This window comes from Colobus angolensis, unplaced genomic scaffold (genome assembly GCF_000951035.1).
Source record: "Colobus angolensis palliatus isolate OR3802 unplaced genomic scaffold, Cang.pa_1.0 Scaffold134, whole genome shotgun sequence".
Taxonomy (NCBI): domain Eukaryota; kingdom Metazoa; phylum Chordata; class Mammalia; order Primates; family Cercopithecidae; genus Colobus; species Colobus angolensis.
Genome location: NW_012114422.1, coordinates 1,136,364 through 1,164,082, shown reverse-complemented (window position 1 = coordinate 1,164,082; position 27,719 = coordinate 1,136,364). Strand labels below are relative to the sequence as shown.

At 47.4% G+C, this 27,719-nt stretch overlaps 1 protein-coding gene across 2 annotated transcripts; it reads left to right on the top strand.

Annotated features, from left to right (window-relative positions):
• Positions 1–4,602: 4,602 nt before the first annotated feature.
• Positions 4,603–27,719, top strand: FFAR4 (free fatty acid receptor 4). Of its 2 annotated transcripts, XM_011934315.1 has the most exons (4): positions 4,603–5,225; positions 14,073–14,201; positions 17,145–17,192; positions 24,856–27,719. In XM_011934315.1, the coding sequence occupies exons 1-4, from the start codon at positions 4,659–4,661 to the stop codon at positions 25,243–25,245; spliced, it is 1,134 nt and encodes a 377-aa protein (XP_011789705.1). In that variant the 5' UTR covers positions 4,603–4,658; the 3' UTR covers positions 25,246–27,719. The 2 variants fall into 2 exon arrangements, with proteins under 2 accessions (XP_011789705.1, XP_011789706.1); XM_011934316.1 differs by lacking the exon at positions 17,145–17,192.

The window sequence follows — 27,719 nt, the reverse complement described above, 5'->3', positions numbered from 1 at the left end:
AGGGAGAGAAAAGAAAAGAAAAGTATACACAGAAAAAGTCCCCTGTGCACCTCTCCCCTCCTGTTTGGTTGGAAGTATAAAGAGGTACAGAAGCCATCTGCAATGTTGTTTTTCTCTTTAGCTTAGAAACGAGACTGTCCAGATTTACGCTTGGTGGATCCTTGTCTCAGTTTCTATGGTTTTATCTGAGAGTGGAAGAGGTAAAGAACTAATACCATGGGCAATAAATATGACTTTCACGGTGATGGATCAGCCTAGGGGTATCTGCTGTCCAGTCTCCAAGGAATATGTGAAGTCTGTCTACCCGGAGGATGCCACACCCAGCCCCGTGTATGAAAGGGATTTCACAGCTGTGCGCATCTGGGGCCCGAACACAAGACGGAGCCCGATGGGTTGGTTAAAGGGGTCACAGAGGTTGTGGTGAAACCTCTATGAGAAAAAATGGTAACATTTTTGGCTTTTGCCACTAGATGTGACCCCACGACAGGGTTAAAAATAAGAGGTAAAGTCTTGTGAGATCTCAAGAGCACAGGATTTCACAGCCTCAGCACTATCAACATTTTGGGCTGGACAATTCTTTGTTATGGGGAATGTCTTGTGCGTTGTAGGATGTTAGCAGCAGCGTCCCTGGCACTGGATATCAGTAGCAATCTCCCAGTTATGACAACTAAAAATGGCTCCAGACATGACAAAATGTCCGAGGGTGGGGGTTACAGCAAAATCTTCCCCATTTAAGATGCACCGCTCTAGTGGTTCAGAGCGAAGACTCTGGAATCAGACTGTCTCAATTCAAATCCCAATGTTTGCAACTTGTGGGGGAATTGAATGAGTTAACAAACGCAAAGGAAGGATGGCCATATGCTTTATCCTCCAAACCAGAGCAATTTGAGAATGAAAAAGGTTCTAATCATTTCATAAATGGGCTGACCATGGTGGCTCATGCCTATAATCACAGCAATCTGGGAGACCAAGGTGGGAGGATTGCTTGAGACCAAGAGTTCAAGACCTGTCTGGGCAACATAGCGAGACCTCACCTCCCAAAAAATAAAAAAAATTATCTGGGCATGGTGGTGTGCACCAGTAGTCCCAACTACTCATGAGGCTGAGGCAGGAGGATCACTTGGGCCCAGGAGTTCCAGGCTGCAGTGAGCTATGCCCATGCCACTATACCCAACTTGGGTGACAGAGTGGGACCTTGTCTCCAATAATAATAATAGTATCATAAACTGGGACTGTCAGCAGAGTTGTGTCCATAATCCATATACAGTGTTGACCACAGAGCCTGACCCACCGTGTCCACTCAGTGACCAAAATGCTAAATGCTTTACATAAAGGAACTTCATTTAATCTTCCCCAAACCCTGCGAGGTCAGTACTATCTCTATCCCCTTTCATATATGGGAAGACTGAAACTCTAAGAAGCTACAGTAACTTGCCCAAGGTCACACAGAGAGTTGTCCAACCAGGGCTCTGGTCCCCAAAGGCTAGTGCCCACATGTGCTCGGGTACCGCAGGGAAATGGCATTATTCAACACCCATCCAGCTCTGCATGAACTGCTAGCTCGGCTAGGTAATTCACAGTTCCAGCATTCAACTCACGACATTGTACCTTTACAAAGCTTAGTGTTTAGGAGTTGCTGTGATAAAAAGCAGGGACTGCATTAAAATCAACATGGAGCAGGAAAGGAGGATAGCAGTGCTCAATATGATTTTGTTTTGAAAATCTATGCAGAGTGTAACAAGTGCACTCAGCCCATCAGGAAGCTATTGTTGTTGGTTTTTTTAAAAAAAAGTTTTTTCGAGACAGGGTCTTTCTCTGTTGCCCACATTGGATTACAGTGGCATGACCATAGCTCACTGTAGCCTGGACCTCTCAGGCTCAAGCCATCCTCCCACTTTAGCCTTCCAGGAAGCTGGGACTATAGGTACAAGCCCCCATGCCCAGCTATCTTTTTTTTTTTTTTTAATTTTTTTGTAAAGGTGGGATCTGGTTATGTTGCCCAGGCTAGTTTTGAACTCCTGGGCTCAAGTGATCCTCCAGCCTCAGCCTCCCAAAGTGTTGGGATTACAGGAGTGAGCCATTGCACCTGGCCTTACTGTGGTTATTTAAGAATGAAACAACAGGTCGGGTGTGTGTAATTGCAGCAGTTTGGGAGACTGAGGTGGGTGGATCATTTGAGGTCAGGAGTTTGAGACCAGCCTGACCAACATGGTGAAACCCCATCTGTACTCGAAAATACAAAAATTAGCCGGGCGTGGTGGTGGGTGCCTGTAATCTCAGCTACTCAGGAAGCTGAGGGAGGAGAATCGCTTGAACCCAGGAGGCGGAGGTTGCAGTGAGCTGAGATGGCGCCACTGCACTCCAGCATGGGTGACAGAGATTTCCTCTCAAAAATAAAAATAAGAAAAGAATGAAACAACAAAATTTTTACCCCAATTTATATGTATTATTATTTTCCAAGATAGTTACTAAGTTGTTAGGACATAAAGTCTTATTAAGTTGTTTGAACCCAGCTACTTAATAAATGAAACTGTTTCTGTTTGGTTTTTCTTTTAGCCTAGGGGTACCATGAAGGTGCTGTGAATGGAGAAAGTCTATGAGCCTCTGCACTCAACATTTTGCCATTGGTAGAACCCAGGAGGTTAATGTTGGAGAAGGCCTTTGAGTGCAGAGAGCCCACCCCGGTTGTACATTCTGGGGAAACCTCTCTGTGTCTATATCACACCAGCCTGTGATGTAATCAGTCTCTCTCTGTCTTTCTCTGTGTTTTCCCTCTTGCTTTCTCTCTCTCTCACACACACACATACATATACATATAGTTTCCTTTCCCTCAACACAAACACTAACATCCCCTGACCCTAATCAGACAATTGCCAAAACCCCATTTGTCTGAATTCCCTTTATTTCAATTTTTTGCCCTTTTTCAACTGTTTCAGGAAGCAAACCGGTTCTGTTTTTCAACTCGAACCTAGTCAGTGTTCAAGCTGAGCATCTACTTCTCAGGTTAGAAGTCACATTATCAGCTCAGACCCGTTTGGTACCATGAAAAGCAGACACACAAATGGATCCCCTCCCCAGACAGTACTTGCAACTGATGCAACCAGCCTGAAGTACTTAGGTTTCTTTTCTTTTCTTTTTTGAGACAGAGTCTCGCTCTGTCACCCAGGCTGGAGTGCAGTGGTGTGATCTTGACTCACTGCAACCTCCACCTCCTGGTTTCAAGCAATTCTCCTGCCTCAGCCTCCCAAGTAGCTGGGATTACAGGTACCCACCACCACGCCCAGCTAATTTTTGTATTTTTAGTAGAGACAGTGTTTCACCATGTTGGCCATGGCTGATCTGGAGCTCCTGACGTTGAGTGATCCACCCGCCTCGGCCTCCCAAAGTGCTGAGATTACAGGCATGAGCCACTGCGCCCAGTCAGTACTTAGATTTCTTAAGATCCAACCTTAAGAAAGACAATTAGAAGACAGAATGGGCAACTGGGAGAGGCCTGGTAATACGGCAGAGGGGAGAGGGGGTGAAGGTGTGGGTGGTAGGAGGGTGGCTGGTTGGGGAAGTGGCCACTGGATCTTAGGCCACAGGCATACTTTTCCATCTCCAGCTTCCTCATTTACAGAAAACCAGACTGCAGTGGTGTGATGGAAATGTGTGGGACGGGGACAGGTGACTGGCTTTCATTACTAACCAGAGGACAGCTTAGACAAGTCACTCTGGCTGGGCCTCAGTTTCCTTATCTCTAACAGGACTGGATTGCCCAGTGCTCCTCACACTGTGGCACCTGGGGCACATTAATAGCTTGTGTGTGTATCTGGCCTTGAAATATCTGTCTTCCTGGGATGGCAAGTGTATTAAAAAATTTGGAAGGACTCACCCTTTTTAACAAGAAAGCATTTTATGTCATTGTTCAGAATGCAAAGTATATATGCATTTTAGTTACAATAATATTTGATAACATTTAATGAGTAATTACTGTATGCCAAGTGTGCCAAACTCTAGGTGAGCCTCACAATAACCTAATGGGGTATTATTATTCCCATTTTATAGATTAAAAATCTGGGGTAGAGGGGGTAGATAATCCACCTAAAGACCTGTTATTAAGTAGTGATAAAAGATCTCCACTCCCTCTCTCCCCCACAAAAAATATGGACTCATTACAAGTTGCTTTAGGATCTACCTCCAGACCCATGGAGTTTCTTTAGTAAAATCTGAACGACACAGGCCAAAATAATCTCCAAAGGCCAGCTCTAACACTTTTAAATCAATTTTAGCTAAATCCGTTCACAAAAGGCTTCGCACATCCAGTGTCCCTGAAGGATGAAGGAGGTTGGGCAGGCCCTGCGGGGGCTCGAGGAATTCGCTAAGTGAGTTTTCTGGCTTCTGAGTACACTTTAAAATGGCCAGAGGGCGCGAGGCTTCCGGCTAGGCCTCCACCTCCCCGCCCAGCTGTGGTGTTTGCAGCCAGTGTTGTCGGGCACTTCCTTGTTCCCGCGCGCCCCGGGCGCAGCTCCCTGCACCCAGCGCTAGCGCTCCTCAGAAGGGAGGGGGCCAGAGGTGAGATTTCGCAACCACCTCCCTCCCTCTTTCCCCGCCTTTGCACTCAGTCTTCTCCCAGATGAGCACTCTCTCAGACCGCTGCGGGCCGCCAGGCACGGGGAATGTCCACTGAATGCGCGCGGGCAGCGGGCGACGCGCCCTTGCGCAGCCTGGAGCAAGCCAACCGCACCCGCTTCTCCTTCTTCTCGGACGTCAAGGGCGACCACCGGCTACTGCTGGCCGCAGTGGAGACAACGGTGCTGGCGCTCATCTTTGCAGTGTCGCTGCTGGGCAACGTGTGCGCCCTGGTGCTGGTGGCGCGCCGACGACGCCGCGGCACGACAGCCTGCCTGGTGCTCAACCTCTTCTGCGCCGACCTGCTCTTCATCAGTGCGATCCCTCTGGTGCTGGCCGTGCGCTGGACCGAGGCATGGCTGCTGGGCCCCGTTGCCTGCCACTTGCTCTTCTACGTGATGACCCTGAGCGGCAGCGTCACCATGCTCACGCTGGCCGCGGTCAGCCTAGAGCGCATGGTGTGCATCGTGCACCTGCAGCGCGGCGTGCGGGGTCCTGGGCGGCGGGCGCGGGCAGTGCTGCTGGCACTCATCTGGGGCTACTCGGCGGTCGCCGCTCTGCCTCTCTGCGTCTTCTTCCGAGTCGTCCCGCAACGGCTACCCGGGGCCGACCAGGTGAGCGCCCCTCTGTGCGTGCCGGGCAGGTGTCCTGCGCAGGCTGGGAAGCGGGGCCCCGACGCAAGCTGGGATGAGGATGATCAACAACAATAGCCATTTATTGTACTTAATCGTTGTGCCAAACCTTGTGCCCATCTCTGTGAAGTTTAATCTCTTAAATCTCACTACAACGCTGTGCACACGCCCTCCTAAATGATGTGCTGGAGTCCCCCAAATTCTTGCGAAATGCAATGACTGTTCCGAGGTTAATTAACGAGTAGTTTAGGAGCGAGACGGAACTTTGGGGGTGCAGGGTGGCCAATCACTTTGTATTGAATCATGATTCCTCGCCAGGTGTTACAATACTGTTATTATCACGCCCATTTCACAGATGAGAAGCAGAGGCACACCGAAGTGTATAATAACTTGCCCAGAGTATTTTACCCGTAATTCGAGGAGGAGTTGGGCTCCTTCCAGAAGTTTACCCGTAATTCAAGGAGGAGTTGAGCTCCTGTCCAGGGCTGGGTTATGGTCCTGCTTTGAAAGCGCGTGGGCAAGCGCGTGCGACCTAGGGACCTCAGATGCAATACTGTCTTTAGGGGACTTGTGACGGAATTCCCTTCCGCGGTCTTCAGTATTTTTCAGCTGCAAAACGGAAGGATTACACTAGACCTTCAAGGTGTCCTGGGCTCCTTAAATGTGCAGATTACAAAGGCTGGGCCGACGAGCTTTGTTTTGCGTAGCGGGTCCATAGTTGTCATTATTAGGTCATGGGGGCTGGGGGGGGCGGTCTGGGAGTGACCATGATCTGAATATGGTTCTATGCATAGTACAGGACATTGGCTCGGGTCCCCTCGAGTCCCGCGGTCCTGAATCACGAGCTCGGGTGTTTTACTCTTGCCGCTTTGTCCGGTGGTTGCAGGGTTCGTGCGCCCAGATCCACCCGGGAGAGTAGACTTAGACGCGGAGTCACGGTGGAGGACAGCGGCCGCTGTCTGGCTGTCTGGCTGTCTTCCTAGTGTGTTTGGTTCTCCGTGCCTCGCGGAGAGAGAGAGGGAAAGGACCTAGGTCTGTGCGCTGGGGGCTCAGCCTCCAGGAGCGTCTGCCGGTGGCTGGTTCTTGGCCTTCCCTTCCCTACCGGGGTCACTGGTTTTTTGGCCCGGAATCTCCTACCCTTAAGCTCCCTCTCCACGTAGGAGTGAGTATGGGGTGCCCTGAGTAATCGTGACACAAACAGGAATCACAGTCCCAAAGAGGGACCTTCTAAGTGATCAGAGAGGGGAGTAGGGAGGGAGAAATTACATGTCATCAGGGGAAGGCTCGGTTATGGAGATACACACAGCCCACCAGGGACACCCCCTGGGTGTGTGACCCTACAGAGCCTGGAACAGAGAGGTGGTGCTTCTCTGGGGGTTTTCCCAGACCAGTCTCTCATACAGCCCTTTATGGGGGAAGGGGTAGGATGGATGGAGTCTGCCTCCCATATCCTGTGCGAGTTTTTTTTTTTTTTTAACATAAACTTAAAATACTTGTTTCTAATGCTTGTGTGGAATACATTGTGAGGTGTTCGTTTGTTTATGGCCTTGAATGACTAACAGGCAGGAGCCCCATTAAGCCTGTGGCACTTGATCAAATAACATGCAAGCTTGTGGCCATGTCCACTCGAGTGGGGCCCAGAGAAGCCAGGATTAGCTGAGCAGGTGGGTGCCATTTATAGGCAGACCACGGGCTGTGGCTTAGTGGGTAGGCTTGTTCTTAGCCCACACAAACCTGAGAATCAAGGTGGGCCACGCAGATGCCTCTAAAAGCATGGATCAGGTGGGGGCTGGGCTTCTGCCATCAGTTTCTTTGATTTTTTTTATAAGTTATTCCCTCAACGAGTTACAGTACTTATATATTTCTCACAGAACTTGAGGTATTTCACCTCATTTTCTTTCTTACGGGAGAAAATGATGTTCAGGGAATGAAAGACCAGGTAGAATGTATCTTGAAGGTATCTTAAGTTTTCTGATGTGTATTTTGTGCCTCTCCCTTTTTTCAATGATTTCAAGTATAATCCTAATTAATTGGCAAATGACATTAAAAAATAAGACTCTTGTCACTTCCCAGCCAAAGCCCAGACTAAAATTGTGTGCTGACAGGGACACAGGCAACTGTTTGGGTGAGAAGGCCTTGGCATAGGCGAGGGCCTTCCGTGTCTTGGCCACTTAGTACTGTACCCCTGTTAGGGAATCTGGGTGTGGTTAGAGCCCTCTGTGGTGCTTCCAGAGTGGTCACAGTTGTGCTGCAAGGTGCTTCCGTGGAGGTCTGTGTTGTGATGCCTGAGCACATAGACCTCCCTTATTTTAATGTTGAAATACTTCTTTGGTTTTAAGAGCCTTTGGAGAGGGATTTGGGCAAAGCCACTGGGAGAGAATGCACCTGCGGTGTGCACTGGGGGCCAGGTGAGTTAGTTACCCACAGGAGCCCTACTCACTGAAATTAGTAGAGGTGAGGTGGGAAAGCTTGAAATTAAAAAAAAAAAAAAAAAAAAATCCCTGGGCGCGGTGGCTCACACCTGTAATCCCAGCACTTTGGGAGGCTGAGACGGGCAGATCACTTGAGGTCAGGAATTGGAGACAAGCCTGGCCAATGTGGTGAAACCCCGTCTCTACTAAAAATACAAAAATTAGCTGGGTGTGGTGGTATGCACCTGTAGTCCCAGGTACAAGGGAGGCTGAGGCATGAGAATTGCCTGAACCCAGAAGGTGGAGGTTGCAGTGAGCTGAGATGGTGCCACTGCACTCCAGCCTGGCTAGCAAAGCAAGACTCAATCTCAAAAAAAAAAAAAAAATTAAAAAAAATTTTAAAAATGAGACAATCTTTTCTGGCTCTCCATCTTCTTTGTCTTCTTTCCTACCTGTCTGCCGCATCCATCCCATCTCTCTCTTTCTCTCTCTCTCTCTCACACACACACACACACACACACACTTTCACACCTACCTGCCCAGGAACCCAACAAACAGAAAAACCCCAGTTTCTTAAGGGTTGCTGCCTGAACACATAGGAAATATCCCATTTTATAGGTTCAGCAGTTGAAGAAATAAGTTGAAAAGAATGAGAGAAAATAAAGGAGGAGTGTAGTCATTAAAAAAAAAAAAAAGCAACAGGAGGATCTGGTCTAGACTGACTGGGTCTCACATTTAAAATTAGCAAAGGCTTGTTTTCTCAATCGCCATATTCCCAGCTTTCTGCTTGTGGATTCTGCCTGCCCCATCCCACTTGAGACTAAATATGGATGTTTTGGATGGGGGATATTTTCCTAACCCAAACCACACACTGAGAGGATCAACCAAGCCTAAGCAGATGCTGGCTCTCTCCCCTCAAGGAGCGTTGGCCAAGGAAACTGCCCCTTAGAGCTTCTCCGACCTGAGAGCCCTCCTGAAACAGAAACTCAATCTCTCATCCATGTGGGCTATGGGTGCCCAGTAGTTCATGGTAATCAGACTCTAAAACTCCCCTGAAGAGAAGATGAGGGGATAAACATCCTAGAAATGTGAGACAACTTGGTATTTGGAGTGGGCTTTGGAGTCAAACGTTCTGTTTAAATCCCATCTCTGCCATTCGGGAGCTTTGTGACAGAATCCTAGCTGTGTAACCTCTCAGTACCTCACTTTCCTCTTCTGCAAAATGGGCATAATTATAGTATCAACCAACCTTACTGGATCGTCATGGGCACTCATGTTCAGTAAATGGGCCAACACCTGGTGCGTACACAGTTAAGCGCATAAGAATTGCTAGCCATTATTAGTTTCCTTATCTTTGAGCATAAACATTTTAAACATCCTTCAAACAGTATAATTCTTCTGATTGCTGTAAAATAACAGACTGCCATTTAAAGAGGGTGGACACATCCTAGCAACGTTGACATCTCAGCCAGGTCAGCTCACTCTGCTTCAACAGGATTCCAGCCTGTGTGTGCTGTGGCCCTTGCTGGGTGGTGACCCACATCGGCAGGTGGAGAAGACTGTCTATCCTGGCCAGGATGTGCTGCCCATTCATTCTGCAAACATTTACCGAGCACCCTTCCCCTCTTGCCCCTGCCACAAATCACGTAAATCTGCTTCCTTCTCTTCAAGGAGAAGCACATAGATGGTCCTAGATTCTGGCCTAATGTGGTCCTCACAGTCACCCCACCCCATATTCTTTTGTTTGTTCTAAAAGAGGAAATCTCTAAAGTCACAGAATGGCAAAAGATGGAACCAGAATGTAGCCCCACTCTTTTGGGTCCCTCTGGATGCCATCACCCTTGGATTTATACTTCCTTGGGGCACTTGATCCCACTGCCCCACCCTACCCTAATTTAATACCAGGCTAGTCATGTGAACTTTCACATGTCTCTGCCAAGTGTGGATTGCCTGAGAAAACAAACACAGTTTGCTTGCCTTCATTACCATTAGAGAATACTTGTAAAATATAAGAAAGGAAGCATCTGTTGCATTGATATTTTCTCTCTTTTTTGCTGGGTAGCTGATAGAAGAGGAAGTATCCAACTAGGACTCCTAGGTTCTTAAAATGATCTTGAAGTCTTCCGTGTTGATGGCAGAGGTGAGGCATAGGAACAAGGATTTATCAAGGGTCTCCAGAGGTACTGCAGGAAGAATCATCAGAGGGACTGATAGGCAAACAGCTGGAACAAACAGCTGGAACTGATCTGCAAATAGGCAGTGTTTGCAAGTAAGTCAGCCAGTGTGGGGAGGGTCAGCATTTCCGGTGCCTGTGGACAGATGTCCCCATCCACAAGGGGAGTCTCCTTAGAAAATCTCGTTTGGCAATTTTGTCCTGAACACCTAATGTGTATTAGTCAGAATTCTAGGTGCTGGGATGCTGGCTGGAAAAAGGCAGGCTTGGTCCCCACCGTTAGTAACACACTTCAGCGGGGGCTTCAGACAGGGAAGGGGATGATTGCACAAGCTGTGGAGAGCTGTGGAAGGGTCTCTGCTGGGTGTGGGGAGTCCAGGAAGCTATTGGGAGACGGCAGTGTCCCCAGTGAGTGTGAAGATGAGAGGAAGTAAGCCAGGCAAGGGAATGGAGACCAGGAGGGCATTATAGGCAGAGGAGAGTCCACATGGAGGCCAAAGGAACAGTGAGTGCTGAAACTTGCAAGGGGTTCTCCACCACGCATGTGTACAGCGTGAGGTTCAGTGGGGGCAAAAGACAGTGCTGGAAGGGTCGGCAGAGGAGAGGGAGAAGGGCCAGAGTCATCCTGGTAGGAGGTTTGGACTTAGTGGTGATGGCCTGGTCTTGGTAAGGGCTGGGGGCAGGTCAGTGAAAATGCGATAGGTGGGTGAGTCAGTGGTGATGAAGGAGGAACTTAGAGATTCCTTCTGAGTGGGGAGGAGGAGGTGGGCAGAAGGCCAGTGCTCAGGTTTCTGGGAGCTTGGAGAATGGCGGCCCTGTGCCCTGATTCGGGAAGTGCGGGAATCAGGTGGAACCATTTGGGGATGGGACCTTCAAAGCTTAATGTGCCTGTGAGGCCTCCTGCTGAGATGTCCAGGCCTCCTGCTGAGGTGTCCTCATGGCTACTGGGTGAGTCTGGGGTTCAGGAAACACGGAGCTGAGAAGAGTAGATTGGAGCTTTATCTGCAAAAGGAGCCGTGGAAATGGGTGAGATAGCCAGGGAGAAGTGGAGACTGGGATGAGGCAGAACACATTTGGGGGATCCAAGTCACACTTATCCCTTCATTGTGAGTGGCCTCCCATTTCATTCCAGAATTCTGGTCTGACACCTGAGCTCCGGCCTCCCTATGCCCCTGGCTGCGGTCCTTCCAGGCATAGCAGAAACAACCCCTCCTGGGTGGCTCTGCCCTCTCTGGTCCTCTGAGGCTCTCTGGGCACTTCCAGCTGCTTGTTCTGTCCTGAAGTGTCCTAGTGCTTCTCTGCCTCCCTCACTGCTGGAGGATAGGGCCAGCGCCTTGCTCTTCCTCACCGTGGCGTCGCTGTGGTCAGCCACCATGTCTGGAGTCGGGTGGTTGAGCAAATGAATTAAAGAAGACTATTGTTGACTCTGCCAATTCCGCTTCTGTAACTCAGTAACAAGGCAAACCTGCCACTTTTGTTTTCCAAGTTCGCTTTTTAAAATCAGGAGACATTTCACATGTGCAGAAAAAGTACAGAGAATATGATAAGACTCACACCCCTACCTTACAGACTTGACATACTGCCTAACTCCTCTACATGTCACAGCCTGCGGGAGAATATCTAGAATCAAAACGACTTAAACCAAATGGATTTTCCCACAGAAACCAACTTATGACACCAACTTGGATCTCTGTGGGCATGGCACCTGTTATTTTATTTTTTAATGAGACCAGACAGTGCATTTAGTCAACAATACCATATAAAACCTTCTAAAGAACATACCAATCCATCATTTAGGCCTCCGAGTCAGTTGCACTGCCTCTCAGTTCATGTGTGAGGGTGTTAGGCAGAGTTCTTATCTTACTTCCTTATCACACTTCCTGCCCTGAGCAACAGCCACAAATCAAAAGGTGAGAGAATGTCTTTATTAAAGTCACGGAATTTGGGAGCTTCGTGGGACAGGTTCATTGTCTCTGTAGAAAAATAGCTGGTAAAGTTTGCAGAACTATCATGGTGGTCTGTGTTTCATGTTTGATCATCATTTCACTTATAAATCAACTTTTTTCTTTTATAAAAGTAATACAGGCACATCATGGAAAATTAGGAAATTCAGATAAGCCACAAGAATAAAAACAATCTGAGAGTCCCGCCTAGAAATAGACACTTCACTTTCTGGATTGTATCCATCCATGTTTTTTTCTGTGCATGCAAGCATGTGAGTGTATGTGAAAAACAGTGTGTATGTTGGATGGCTATATACTCATTCACACATATACGTTCTCTTCAACACACTGGGATCAGAGAAGCACATGGTTTAGGGACCTGCTTTTTTTCTTTCATTCCTACCGTAGAGAGAACACCTTGCTCTATCATTATATCCTCCACAAAAGTCTTGCTAACCCTGGAGAGATTTTGGCAGACATTCTGGAAAAGGCTTTTGGAAAGAGTTGGGGGTCTTAAGAAAAGCTTCTGGGCGTCCTCTGTTTTTCTACTGTCCCTTAAAATTTTTCCATCACAGGAACAGGAATTAGAGACCAAATCACATTCAGGGCTGGAATCCGTTTCTTTCGATTGGTGCTTTAGCATATCTGCTCATATGTATTGCTACTGCTGTCTTGGAACAAGGGGTCCATAGTGGGCAGAAGCCTGAGCACAAAAGAGGGTGGTGTGGGTGTTCTAGAGAGCAGTGGTAGCCTCACTGCTAGTAATCAGAAGATCCTTGAAAGAAACAGGTTTCTGGCCCGGGGTGGTGGCTCATGTCTGTAATCACAGCACTTTGGGAGGCCAAGGCAGGTAGATCACAAGGTCAGGAAATTGAGACCATTCTGGCTAACATGGTGAAACCCCTTGTCTACTAAAAAATACAGAAAAAAATTAGCTGGTCATGGTGGTGCACGCCTGTGGTCCCAGCTACTCGGGAGGCTGAGGCGAGGCAGGAGAATCGCTTGAACCCGGGAGGCAGAGGTTGCAGTGAGTCAAGATCACGCCACTGCACTCCAGACCTCCAGACTGGCAACAAAGCGAGACTCTGTCTCAAAAAAAAAAAAAGCAGGTTTCTTTCCAATTACCAAAATGTGTGAAGCTTTAATAAACTTCCCCCTACCATGTGTTCGCACCAGCCCAGTCTTGATTCACTGTTAAAAATTCTCTGCTTTTGGCCTAGTGGAGCATTCAATGAATATTGGTCAAGTGAATGAATGAATGAACGGTATTTCAGATGATAATGCTACTCCTAGACATTGGTTAAGATGCCTTGGCCCTTCAAAATCAATAACATGGTCTTTTTACACAGCATGTGCTCTTAAAAATCTGTTTTGTATGCATGTATTAGGGCCACTTGTTTTCTAAACAGTTTTGTTTCTGTAGTCAATTGGGCATAGGAATTTTATATGTGGGGAGTTAGTATACACACACACACACACACACACACACACACACACACACACAGAGATATATGTCTGTTTTCACCGGCCTATTTATTCATTGGATGAAATTGTTGCAGAAGCTATTTGTAACTATTCAGTAAGGTCTCCATATGTTTCAGTTCTTGCAGTTAGTGTTAAACATTTGAATCAATACAACCTAGTGATAGCAGCAAGATCACGAACCTTCACGCTCTTCTGCCATATTCCATTGGTTTTACATCTTGAACTGTCTGTGAGTGGAGGCTAATCTTTGCCTTGGGGCTCTAGACGGCCAGGTTGACGCAGCTTGACACACTTTAGACTTGAGCACCCTCAGCATGAACACTTAATGCTTTAGCACAGACTCTGTGGCCTTTGGCTTACACAGTGTGACTACAGGGAAACCTAGTTCGTGTTTCGATGTGTTTGTTATGTAGCATGTCCTTTCCAATCTCTGTAACCTTTCAGGGGTCAGTTTTCTTTGTTGTAAAATGGCAGGCTTGGAAGAGGAGGCTCAAAAGCCCTTTGCATGTCAGCCCAGGGAAATAGAAAGACCACACCTGGGATCCGACTCTAACTCTTAACCACCCTGTAAGCCTGAGGCTCAGCTGCTGTCCCTGGAGAACGGGAAACACAATCGTGGCTATTCTGAGGGTCAGGGGCAAGTGCTTTGTAAGTGGAATTGTGGTGGGCAGTGGGAGGGATTCTGGGGTTCAGTGTCATACTAGTTGTATAAGTGGGAAATGCAACCAGTAAGTGTCAGGAAACCCTCAGTAAGACTGAGCCCGAGGCCAATAAGAAGCCAGCATTCACATGATGTTCTTTTCCTTTTTGTAACTAGGAAATTTTGATTTGCACACTGATTTGGCCCACCATTGCTGGAGAGATCTCATGGGATGTGTCTTTTGTTACTTTGAACTTCTTGGTGCCAGGACTGGTCATTGTGATCAGTTACTCCAAAATTTTACAGGTATGTTTGTTTTAAGTGCTACCATTGAACTTCACTCAGACTTGGGGTTATTTCTGCTGGAATCTTAGAATTTGGGGTTCGAGAACACCTAAGAGTTCACGCCAGCTCAATCTTGATTCACTGCCCAGGTCTACAGCACTGAGGAAGGAGAGGGTGTTTTTTTTTAAGTTATATCTTTGTGACTATGTTTTTGCTCATCACTAAAGTAATACGAGGTCATTACAAAAAATTAAATTAAAATGAAAGAGACACATAAATGTAAATAACACAGAAACTGAAAACTTGCTCTACCTTCTTAACAACTCAAGATGTATTTTTTCAGGTTATTTTTCTTATAAGCTTATGTATGTGTCATGTATACTGTGTGTGTATTTGATGAACCACATGAAATTGCAGGTTAAAATGGTCCAATGGTTATCTGACACTGTTCAATGTTCTTTTCAGATATGAGATAATACTCCCTGCTCTGTAACTCCTTTTTTTCACTTAACATTATATCTTAACATCTTTCAACATCATTCCTATATCTCTAGCTCATTATTTTTAGTGGCTACAGATGTGACTTCATTTATTTTGTGGTCTTTTGGGCTGTGTCCATTTTCCCCATCGCAAACACTGCAATACTGGAGAATGCATACTTTTAAAAACATATTATTGAAGTATTATATACATATATAAAAACACATAGGTATAGGCTCTAACTGAGTGCATTCATGAAAGCAGCTCCCAGGTCAAGAAACGGAATATTACCAGAAGTCCCTCCTATTATCTTCCAGTCGCTACTCCACCCACCCCCAGGGAATGTCCATTTCAAATGTGCACTGAAACAGGAAATGATCTCTACCTTCAAAACAAATATGTACAGGGACATAAAAAGGACGAGTCAGCCTGTTTTATATCTCTTAAGGCAGCCCATTTGTGAGTAAGTTGCCTGCCCAGGCAAACAGCATGGGTGCATTCATGTTTATGCCCATTTTAGAAGGTTTACTGCAAAGCCCTTGAACCCTCGTGGAGGTTTATAGTTGTTGAATCTTGGTTTTACAGTGTCTCATGTGTGGGTCATCTGGCAAGTAGGCACATTGAAGTGGTGCCCTGTAGGGCCTGCTCGCCGTCTGGTCACTTTTATGGCCTTTTCTTTGCAGTTGAGGGTCTGTAACCTTCTTAGATACTCAGAACCCATAGCCAGGCCAACCTCCATCCAGGTCTGCTAATCCCTGGGTCCTGTGGGAGATGGCCCCTCCATGTCACTCATGAGACTCTTGCCCACCCAATGACCCCTAAAGTGACACCCAGCCTGGGGCTTGTTCAAGTGCAGGAGGCAGATTCAGGCCTGGAGTTAAGGTTTGGACAGTGCTTGCGACGGAACCAGGCATATGATAGTGCTATATAAGTGTTAGCTATTATTGTTAAGTTAAAATGAGAGAAAAAGGAAGATAAATGTAGAACTTTGTGAGAGAAAAAGGAAGATAAATGTAGAACTTATTTAACAAATATTTACATAGTGTTGATCCTATGCTATGCCAGGAACTAACTCTTTAATTCCGATAAGAATAACAGATGAAGAAACCCAGGCACAGGGAGGTTAAGTAACTTACCCAAGGTAACATAGCCTGTAAGTGGCAATCAGGATTTAAATTCAGTCAGTCTGACCCTAGAGTCCCAATGCATTAATTCCTCAGACATGTGTTAAGGGCCTGCCCTGTGCACAGTGCTTGGGGGAAAGGAGGTGGGCTAAAACCAAGCAAGACACATTCTCTATGCAGAAGGAGCTTTGACATAAAAGGGGAAGAGGGAGGAGACAAAGGTGCTGATATTGAAAGCAGAGAAACTGAACACAAGGTGGAAGATACTGAGACTTTGCAAACTGTTAAATGATACACAAACGTAAGGGATGAATAAGGGGTATAAGAAAGAAGAACAGGCCAGGTGTGGTGGCTCACACCTGTAATCCCAGCACTTTGGGAGGCCGAGGTCGGCGGATCACCTGGGGTCAGGAGTTCAAGGCCAGCCTTGCCAACATGGTGAAAGCCTGTCTCTACTAATAATGCAAAAATCAGCCTGGCGTAGTGGTGGGCGCTTGTAATCCCAGCTACTGTGGAGGCTGAGGCAGGAGAATCGCTTGAACCCAGGAGGAGGAGGTTGCAGTGAGCTGAGGTTGCGCCACTGCACTCCAGTCTGGGCAACAAAGTGAGACTCTGTCTCAAAAAAAAAAAAAAAAAAAAACAAAAGACCGTGAAGACAGACAAAGAGACTTGACATTGACAGTGTTATTTTAACAATCTGGGTTTGAGTCTTGAATCTGCCACTTACTTGCTGTGTGGCCTTGGACAGGTTAGTTACCATCTCTGGGCCTCGGTTTCCTCATCTGCAAAATGGCAAACATAATGCCAGCAGTGTAGAGTTGTCATAAGGCATGTAGGAGATGCTACTGATGGGACAGAGAGAGCCATGCCTGCCTGTCGCAGGCGATGAATAAATTATGACGGTCGTGATTTGTTAGGCAGGGCTGCTCTTCCGACCCTTGTCTCAGAGCATGCTGGGAAAAGGTGCTGCTAAGATTTGCAAGAGAATAAACAACAGCCCAGATTTGGAGCACATCAGGAACAAGGAATTGACGCTAGAGCAGGACTAGCCGGCTGGAAGGGGCGGCAGCATTTGATCTCCTTCCTGGAGGTCTCACTCCTGAGTTCCTTAGGGGCCAAGAGGGCTGTGGTCTGCCCCTTTTCACTCGTACCTCACGCTTCTCAGCTGCCTGCTGAGGGAGGAATGATTTTCCACCCACCCCCATCTTTTTCTCAAGGCCAGGGTCTACCTGGAAAAATTCTATGAGACCTGAGGAGTTGGGGCAGGTGTCCTCTTAGCAACCCACCTCTAAACAGCAATTTACTCTTGAACCACCTTATGTCTAAACCCACAGCCAACCTTCACTTCTCCCCATCACAGACCTCAGAACAGTTCCTGGATGCAAGAGCTGTCATGACTCACAGTGCGGTGAAAGGGCACTCTGAGTCACAGAGTAACAGGTCAAATATAGAATTTACATTCTATCACCATCCTCACCTGAATGCCCTGTGTGGTCTGGCCCTGCTGCCTTTCTCACCTTCATATTTCACCCTCCCTTGTGTCCACATTGGCCTTGAGGCTGTGCTGTGCACTTCTGTCCCAGGGCCTTTGCACCTGCCACTTGTTCTCCTGGATCTCTCTTCTCCAGATTTCTGCATGGGCCACTTCCCCACTTCATTTAGTCTTTACTCAAAAAGCGCTTCACCAAAAAGTCTCCCCATCAATCTCCAATTCCTTATCCTGATTTATTTCTCTTCAAACACTTACTACACCTGTCATATTCCATTTATGACAGTCATCTATCTTGCCCACTACAATGCAAGCTCCATGAGAGCAGAGGTTTTGGTTTGTTCACTGCTTTATTCCTATGCCTAGATCAGAGCCTGACTCATTCACTGTAGGTGCTCAATAAATATTTGTTGAATGAATGAGGCATAAGCCTTGGATCACATTGAAAGGGTCTATAGGGTAGTCTCTTGGACAGTGGGAAAATCACTGAACAAAGAGTCCTAAGACAGGAGTTCTAATCTAGGCTGTATCACTGTGTGACCTTGGGCAAGTCACTTAAGTAATGTGATCCTCAGTTTCTGCAGGAGCCAAATATGCCTCAGTGGATTAACACAATAAAATGAAAGAGCAGATATAATAATGTTTTAAAAATCACAATTTTAATCCAAATATCACTTAAAAATTACTTTCCACCTTATTAGCAAGATTCACTGTTGCCCATTTCCCAGGAGGACTATGACATTTGTCCTCACTTGGTACCATGAGTTTGCCAGGCTGATAACTTGGAAGCAGGCAAGCTATACCAGGTGGATGGAGTGTCTGGGCAGGGCCTCAGTTTGCAGCTCCTCCTCTGTGAAGATATACTTAACTCAGAGATACTGAGTCAGCTTTTCTGTACAAGCTTTTTCTGTGAAGCTTGGTTTTACATAACTCTGTAAAATCAATTGAACATCAATGTTAATTAGCGTAATAACAGACAATTCACAAATTGTTTGAAGCCATGGGATACATAACTACAGCCCTTCCAGTCCCACTTCTCACCTGTCACTAGTTCCTGTAACCCAGGTCTCATCTCCAGGCTTGAGAAGTGTCTCTTTTTCACATCACCCTGGTCTTCTATTGTTCTAAAGCAGTATGTCTTCTAGAATGTTCTGTAGAGTGCCATGGGAATGTTAGGTGTTAGAAAGGGTTTGGGAAATGCTGGGATAGGCTAGATGGGATTCTTTGCTGCAGGACTTCTCAGAATGTTTATTATGCCAATATACTTTGAGGATCTCCCACACAGTAATAGAATAGGTATCATTGCTAAACGTGACTACAGAACCCCCTTTTCTCCAGAGAGCATCTGTCTGCGCTGGTGCTCCATGGAATGCCATTTTGGAAACCCTGCTTTAAAGTCTCCACCCTCCTTCCTGGTTCTGACCTGGGCAAGAATTCAAAGCAGGCTTTGCCCTGGCTCTTTCCCTACTGCCCACCCTTCAGGGGCTGCTTCATGTGCTTGAGGCAGTGGCCTTATTCACCCTTCTGCCCTCCCTGCTTCCTCTTTCCTTGTTACTCAGACATGCCATACATCTTCAGTGATTTTTTCCAATCAACAGTTTTCCCAAGGGAATAACCTCCCAGCAACTCCTAAGTGCCTTCAGATCAGGTTGTAACCACTGTTTGGGGCTGGCTTGACGTCACTGCCCAGCAACTGTTGCCATGGCAACTGAGATGCCTCTACCCTTTTGTAACAGTAGATGTTTATTGATCCCCCCTCATTGCCCACATACGCACCAGAATGGAAGAGCAGCGTGGGCGGAGCTGCCTTGCTTATTGCTGTGTGTCCAGCACCTATGAGTGCTTAGCACATAGCAGGAGCTTATAAATATTTGTCGAATAAGTGAGTCTATGGCTTGCAGATGGAAAACCCTCAGCCTGTCTCAGGGCTTAACTGAGAAACAAAATCTGTTTCCGCAGAATGCGAGGTGTTAGACAGTGAACACAAAGCCCTTTCTCCACGCCTGACCTGCATTCCCCAGCTTTGGGGGCCTGCATGCTGGTCACAAAAAGGGAGGTGGAATCTCTGGAAAGATGAAATCTTCTGTCCAGTGATTCTAAATGGGAGGCTGTTGATTGACCAAGCAGCCCCCAGAGGAGACTCAACCTTCAGGAGCCCAACGTTATCAGTAGGAACACCCTCTACCCATCCCTACATGTTGGCAGCAGTGGTCTGCTGGCATGGGGTGGCAGAAGGGTGTGAGGTGGGGTGGCGGCTCCCCCACGGTCTTCAGAAGCTCATGTGAGTGTGGAGGCAGTGAGTCTCCAACAGGTCTCTCTTCAAAGGACTGGGGGGAACTTGAGACCGAGCCTGTTGTCCTAGATGAGCAGCTGCAACACTTTAGTGGTCAAAAATCACCTGGGGAGTTTAGGAAACTTGCAGATTTCTGGGCCCCACCCAGCTCCACACAATCCGAATGTCTGAAGGGGCCCCCAGCGTTTGCATTTCATCATGTACCCAGTGGCGGTGTACCACATTCTCCAGAAGCTGTTCACCTCTGTTGAGGTGCTGTGCCTCAGCGGAGAAGAGCACTGGCACCTGGCATGGGGTACACTCCCCTACTTGACCGTGCGGCCTCAAGCAAGTCAATTGTCTTCTCAGGGCCTCTTAGTTCCAAAACTGCGGCAACCACAGAACCTATCCCAGAGGCTTGTTCTGAGGATTAGGATTAATCCTTGAAAGTTAATTGAGCATTTAGTTTAATCCAAAAGCACATCAAGCTTTCTGCCCAGTGCAGGAGACATTTGCAATCCTGAATCAATGTTAACTATCCTTGACATCTAGCATGGGGAGAGGAGGAGGAGAGGAGCCACATTTGGTTACAGAGCCCCATTTTCTTCCTCACCCCCTACCAGTGGTGGGAACTGTGGAGAGAAGGAGACAGTAGCATCTGTCAGTGCTAAAAAAGATCCAGGCCGGGCGTGGTGGCTCACGCCTGTAACTCCAGCGCTTTGGGAGGTCGAGGCAGATGAATCACCTGAGGTCGGGAGGTCAAGACCAGCCTGACCAACATGGAGAAACTCCATCTCTACTAAAAATACAAAATTAGCCAGGTGTGGTGGTGCATGCCTGTAATCCCAGCTGCTTGGGAGGCTGAGGCAGGAGAATCGCTTGAACTGGGAGGTGGAGGTTGTGGTGAGCCGAGATCCCGCCATTGCTCTCCAACCTGGGCAACAAGAATGAAACTCTGTCTCAAAAATAAATAAATAAATAATAATAAAAAAAACCCATCCACTTTTGCACTTGGCCCATGAGTCAGCCCACTTTGTTTGTCTGTCACCCACAGCCATTGTCAGGCCCCTGCTAGGGCTCTGGGCTGCAGAAGACACATGCATGCCTTGCTTCAGCTCCCATCCCCCAAGGAACCAGCAGTCTGGTGGGGGTCTGTGTTCGTCTGTTCTCACACTGCTTTAAAGAACTGCCTGAGACTGGGTAATTTATACAGAAAATTAAAGCTTTAGTTGACTCAGTTCCACATGGCTGGCTGGGGAGACCTCAGGAAACTTGCAATCATAGCAGAAGGGGAAGCAAGGACCTTCTTTGCAAGATGGCAGGAGAGAGAAGAGAGTGAGCAGGAGCAGGGAAAACTCTTATAAAACCATCAGACCTCATGAGAACTCATTCACTATCACAAGAACAGCGTGGGGGAAACTGCCCCCATGATCATAACACCTCTCATCTGGTCCCTCCCTCCACACGTGGGGATTACGGGAATTACAATTCAACATAAGATTTGGGTAGGGACACAGATCCAAACCGTATTCGGGTCAGAGGTAAGAAGGATGCCTGGACATCTACCACATAAGTGTACGTGGCAAGTGTCGCATGAGTGCCTGAAATACAATGCTGCAGGATGCCAGGCAGGAGATGAAACAGGAATCCTTCTCAGAGTTCCTGGCATTAGCGTTTGGAGTTAAAGGCTGGGCAGAAGGATTCCCATAGGCGGAGATACTAGAGAGTGGGAAAGAACTAGTTTATGATAGAGAGAATGGGCTGGCGTCAGGCTGCCAAGTTGGCAGTCTACCTCTGCAACTTCTTAGCTGAGTACTGGTGGGCAAGTTTTTTAAGCTCTTTGAGCCTCAGCTTCCTCATTTGTAAAATGGGGATCATCACAGTACATATGTCACAGAATTGTTGGGAGAATTTAAAAAGGTAAACTAAGTGATAGGTCAGGGCCTGGCACATAGTAGGTGCTCCATAAATGTGAGCCTTCATCAACATCGCTCATCAAAAAGTATTTGTGACACTACACCAGGGACCCTGGGTACATCGTTGCCCTTCTTAGGATGCTGTGGGTAGCAAGAGGGACGAAGCTGCCATCAGAATCAGCCCTTGTGGGTCCCCAGCCTGTGCTTAGGCCTCGAGTGACATCCCTACTCAGAGGCGGTGCCAGTTCCTCCGCAGCCCGCCCACCTGACACCCTGCCCAGCTGATATTCTCCTAGATCTAACAGCCAACGCAGGTTCCTGAGATTAACCAGGTTTCACCTGAACACAAGTTCTAATTTTGATTCTACATAGTGATTTCCAGACTTGGATGTGCCAATACAGCCTCCAGCATTTGAGCCCGAGGTGGTGCCCTGTGTCTCCTGAGCAACCTTCACCTTGCAGAGCCATCGAGGGGAGGGGAGGGCTGAATAGTGTGGCCATCCCTTTTGAGCCTTTTGTGATTTGTCTCATATTTAATCCCACTGAGCTAGATTTTCAGAGATGGGGGCTCTGACCCTGTATTATCAGTGGAGTGACCTTCCACACGCTTCTTAAAGTTCTTGAAATTCAATTTCCTCATCTGGGAAGTGGGAACAATGATAGCGCAAATCTAAAGAGTAGGTGTGAAGATTAAATGTGACAATTGAGAAGTAAATGTGTGGCACAGTGCCAGTCACATGGAAGCCCTCAGTAAGGCTAGAGGTCTATATGACTGTGAGGCTGTTCACTCAGCATCTGTTGCCCTGGTCTCCACCATCAACAGGTGGACCTAAACTCCTACACAGAGCAAGCAGCCACATTGAATCATAAAACAAACAACTATCCTTTAATTAGCTAGTTACAAGTATTTTTTTTTTTTGAGACAGGGCCTCACTCTGTCACCCATGCTGGAGTGCAGTGGCGCAATCTCGACTCACTGCAACCTCCACCTCCTGGGTTCAAGCAATTCTCATGCTTCAGCCTCCTGAGTAGTTGGGATTACGGGCGCCCACCACCATGCCCAGCTCATTTTTTGGTATTTGTAGTAAAGACAGGGTTTCACCATGTTGCCAGGGTTGTCTTGAACCCCTGACCTCAGGTGATCTGCCTGCCTCGGCCTCCCAAAGTGCTGGGATTCCAGGCATGAGCCACCATGCCCGGCCTAGTTACAAGTATTCTAACGGGAATATTTTCAGCCATTCTGATCTTGCAGTTAAACTGGCCTGAACTGTGAATGATGTTAATTACCTTCTAATTACTCCCCGTCTTGAGATTCAGGAGTCTTGGGGGACACCTGTAGGATCTCCTGAAAGAAGAGTCCAGAATCCCCTTCTAAGCCCACATGACCAGGGCTGCCTTCATTGCCTGCCATGCCTCTGCTTCACTGCCAGCCTTGCTCATTAATACAAAATATTAGAAGTCCCAGCAGCTCCACTTGGTAGGAATTTATTCTACCGATATGCTCACCTAGGTGTGCAAGGATATGCACGAGGAGGCTCATTCCACCAGTTGCCACCTCTCAACAGGGGACATAAATATAAAATGGTCATTTTCCACAAATATCACCAGCAGTGCTCTGACCAGTTTCTCTGTCTTGCTGGGGCAGGGGCACCTTTAAGGACACCTGTGTCTGATTTACAGAGCTTTCCAGTCACTTTTTGGTTATTTACAATGTCAGTCTCACAGTCAGTTCAAAGCTTCCCCTGCCCGAGGCATAAGATGTGAGTCTGTGGTGCTAGAGCTGGGAGGCGGACAGAGAAGGAGGATGGGCTGCCCTGCCAGTGGTCTGGTCTCCCACAAGGACAAGGAACTTGCATGATTGCCCATATGAGGTGGTTGCCCCCTCTGTTGGTCATTGCCTCTGATTTCCCTGTGTCTGGTGGTGGTGCCAACAGGCCCTGCTGTTGAGGGGATCATTCCCAAGCAGCACCCACTCCAACCCCTGGGCAGGCCCTTCCCACACCCACTCCCACCAGGTATGGGAAGACCCTTCCCACACACTCAGCTTCACTTTCAGGTTGGCTCCTGACAGCAGCTGCTCCAGCAAATGAGCAGCCTCTGATCACATCATCCTTCCTTACCCCCTGACTCCCGGGCCTGTAGGCAAGACTAGGATCCATTTTCTCATGCTCCTGAAAAGGAAAGGAACCTAGGGTGGGGTCCAGTGCTCCCTTCTGCCTGGTCTGCCACACTGCTATGCCATCTGCCACTCAACAACCTGTAGGGGAGTGATATGGTTTGACTGTGCCGCCACCCAAATCTCATCTTGAATTGTAGTTCCCATAATCCCCACATGTCACAGGAGGAACCTGGTGGGAGGTAACTGAATCATGGGGATGGTTTCCCCCAAGCTGCTCTCGTGATGGTAAGTTCGCATGAAATCTGATGGTTTTACAAGGGTCTTCCGCCTTCGCTTGGTTCTCATTCTTCTCCTTCCTGCCGCCATGTGGAAAACGACACATTTGCTTCCCCTCCTGCCATGATTGTAAGTTTCCTGAGGCCTCCCCAGCCCCGCAGAACTGTGAGTCAATTAAACCTCTTTCCTTTATAAATTATCCAGTCTTGGGTATGTCCTTATAGCAGCATGAGAACGGACTAATAAAGGGAGAGAGGGGAAGGTATGCATACTGCTACTTCAGCTGCTACCTCCCCAAACAAGGCCAAAGAAATACTCCTCAATAGGGGCTGAATAAATTGCAACCACCATTTATAGAAGATAACAAGAATAAGGTGCCTTCTCTGTGCAGATGTGGCCCGAGCGCCATGATATATTGTTAGGTGAAAAAAGAGCAAGGCCCAGAGTGTGGTGCGTGGTGTGCGCCCGTCTGTGTACCAGCGGAAGAGCAGATGCCTGCAATCCCACAGCCAGGAATATTGTGTGTGGTGGTGGTGCATTTCCAGAAGACCATATGGGAAAGTACTTATGTCAGTCACCTCTCAGGGTGGAAATGGAGGGCACAGAAGGCCGGAGACCTGATGTTCTTCATTTGCTCCCCATCAGTATAGCATTGTCTGAGTTTGTATCCTGAGCACATTGTGCTTGCAAATAATTAAAGAGTCACCTCTTTTAAAAAAATAACAGGGAAAATGTCCCTCTTCTAGACCACCCAATTCAGGCTTTTCACTTCCCCTCATAACTCTGTTTACGAGGTAGGTGATTTTCTGCTTTATTTCTCAGGAGTCCCGCCAGGGGTCCCGTTTCTCCAGCACATCCTAAGCTTGGGCATGCAAAGTCCCAGAGGCACACAGCCTCAGTGCCTTGGGGATAGCAGATTCCACCTCCTGGGCCCCTAACTCAAAACCCCCAACAACCCTCAGTCACCTGTGGCTCCAGTCCTGTTTTGGTTTTCCACAGATCACAAAGGCATCAAGGAAGAGGCTCACAGTAAGCCTAGCCTACTCGGAGAGCCACCAGATCCGCGTGTCCCAGCAGGACTTCCGGCTGTTCCGCACCCTCTTCCTGCTCATGGTCTCCTTCTTCATCATGTGGAGCCCCATCATCATCACCATCCTCCTCATCCTGATCCAAAACTTCAAGCAAGACCTGGTCATCTGGCCGTCCCTCTTCTTCTGGGTGGTGGCCTTCACATTTGCTAATTCAGCCCTAAACCCCATCCTCTACAACATGACACTGTGCAGGAATGAGTGGAAGAAAATTTTTTGCTGCTTCTGGTTCCCAGAAAAGGGAGCCATTTTAACAGACACATCTGTCAAAAGAAATGACTTGTCAGTTATCTCTGGCTAATTAGTTTTTCTTTATAGGCAGAGTTTCTCACATCTGGTGAGCTGTGGCATGCTTTTAAACAGAGTTCGTTTCCAGTACCCTCCATCAGCGTACCCTGCTTTAAGAAAATGAACCTATGCAAATACACATCCACAGCATGGGCAAATTAAGGGGTGATCATCCAGTTTTGCAATATTTTCCCTTTATAAAAGGATCTGTTGTCCAGGTGTGATGGTTCATGCCTGTAATCCCAGCACTTTGCGAGGCTGAGATGGGTGGATCACATGAGGTCAGGAGTTCGAGACCAACCTGACCAACATGTTGAGACCCCTGTCTCTACTAAAAATAAAAATAAAAAATTAGCTGGGAGTGGTGGTGGGCACCTGTAATCCCAGCTACTTGGGAGGCTGAACCAGGAGAATCGCTTGAACCTGGCAGGCAGAGGTTGCAGTGAGCCGAGATCTTGCCATTGCACTCCAACCAGGGCAACAAGAGTGAAACTCCATCGGTAAAAAAAAAAAAAAAAAAGGATTTGTTATGGGTTCCTTTTAAATGTGAACTTTTTTAGTGTGTTTGTATTATGATTGAATTTAATAAATATTTATTTATGACTGTTCAGCAATCACATCTCCTACATATAAAGCCACACCATAGTGGTTTCTGAAGTGAGTCTTAGAACTGATTCAGGACGCAGATTTCTTCTCTGAAGGGTCACAGCCACCCTGTGCCCTACCTTGGACTCACAAAACTTTAGGATCATTCACTGATGTCAAGAGCAATTGAAGAATTTCCAAGGAACAGTTAAGGGTGACTTAATTTTTTTTTTTTTCATTTATAAAAAATGCCATGGGCTCTTTTAAGAGAATCAGTGTCATGAAATCAGAGAGAAAGTAGGATAACTCTGAAATGTTTGAGAGTGAGTTCACGGACTGGTTTACTCCTGATCCATCCAGCAGAGATGCCGCTTAAGCACCAGCCATGGCAGACAGTGTTCTTTGTGCTGGGAATTCAGTGGTGAACCAGACAGCCATGGCCCTCTCTCGGGGAGCTTACCTTCAAGTCAGGGATAGAAAAACTAAATAAAAGTCAATAAATTATATCTATATACAGATACATAGATATATTTGAGATGAGGGTCTTGCTCCAATGCCCAGGCTGGAGTGCAATGGCACAATCATGGCTCCCTGAAACCTCAAATGCCTTGGCTCAAGCAGTCCTCCCGCCTCAGCCTCCCAAGTAGCTGGGATTACAGGCATGAGCCACCACACCTGGCTACAAATCAATAAATAGCATAGCATCACAGAGTGAATAAGCACTGTGAAGAAAATGAGACGGGGGCTATGGCAGTGATGGGAACTTAGATCAGGTGGGGAGGGGCCTAAGAAGACCTTTCTGAGGAGTAACATTTGGATCAAAAGGTAAGCGACAAGAAAGGGCCACCTGTGTGAATAGGGGGAAGGGACACAGAAGAGATGTTAGTGCAAGGAGGCTGACACGTTTGTAGGGAGAGTGGTGTAAGCCGACTCTTGATGGAGCCTCCTCTGCACTAGGCACTGCCTTTAATGCTGAGACAAGGAGTACCCAGCTGGGGCCTGTCAGTTGAGGCCAGAGAAATTGCAGGGCTAGATCGCATACGGCCTAGGAGTTTATTCTGTGCTCCAAGCCCCTGGAGGTTTGCAACTGGAGACTGACGTGAGCTGATGAATGTGTGCAAAGATTGCCCTGGCTGCCGTGCAGGGAATAGACTCTGAGGAGTATGAGTGAAAATGGAGACCAGTTGGGCAGCTGCTGAAGTGGAACAAGGGGATGGGACCTTGGAGGTGAGTGGCATTAGGGAGGGATTGTGAGAAATGACTTGTAAATATACTTTGGGAAGGTAAAACAAAGATGATTTATTGATGGAAAGGATGGAATTGATAGAATGTGAGGGAAAGAGAGGGTTCAAGGGGAATACCCTGATTTTTTAGCCTGTCATGAGTTGGATGGTGAAGCAGGCAACAAAAATGGGGGAGCCTGGGCAAAGATTAGGGGTGGGGGAGCCAAGAGTTTCATTTGGAGCTCATAAGTTTGAAATCCCAGTGAGACTTCCAAATTGAATAGGCAGTTGGATGCAGAGATGTGGAGCTTGGGCCCGGAGATGCACATTGTTTGGAGTTATAAATGGTGTTTATAGGCCTATGGTTTTATAAAACCTCCCTTGGAGAGATAAAGAAAACCAGAGCCAAAGATTGAACCCAGGGAGACTCCACCCCTTGGAGGTTGGGCCAGTGGCTGGAATGCACAGCAGCACAGGGCCTGGCGTATAGTAGGTGTTCAACCAATCTTTGTTGCTGAGGAAATCAGCACCAGCAGTAGTGACTGCTTATGCAGTCTCTGGAGCAACTTGCTTCTGAAGTCAGATTCATGGAAATCACAAGCTCGAGGACAAATCAACAGAGATGTTTTGCTCACTTTAGTTAATAGATTTGATCAATTAAACCTGTTTTTGGAAGTGA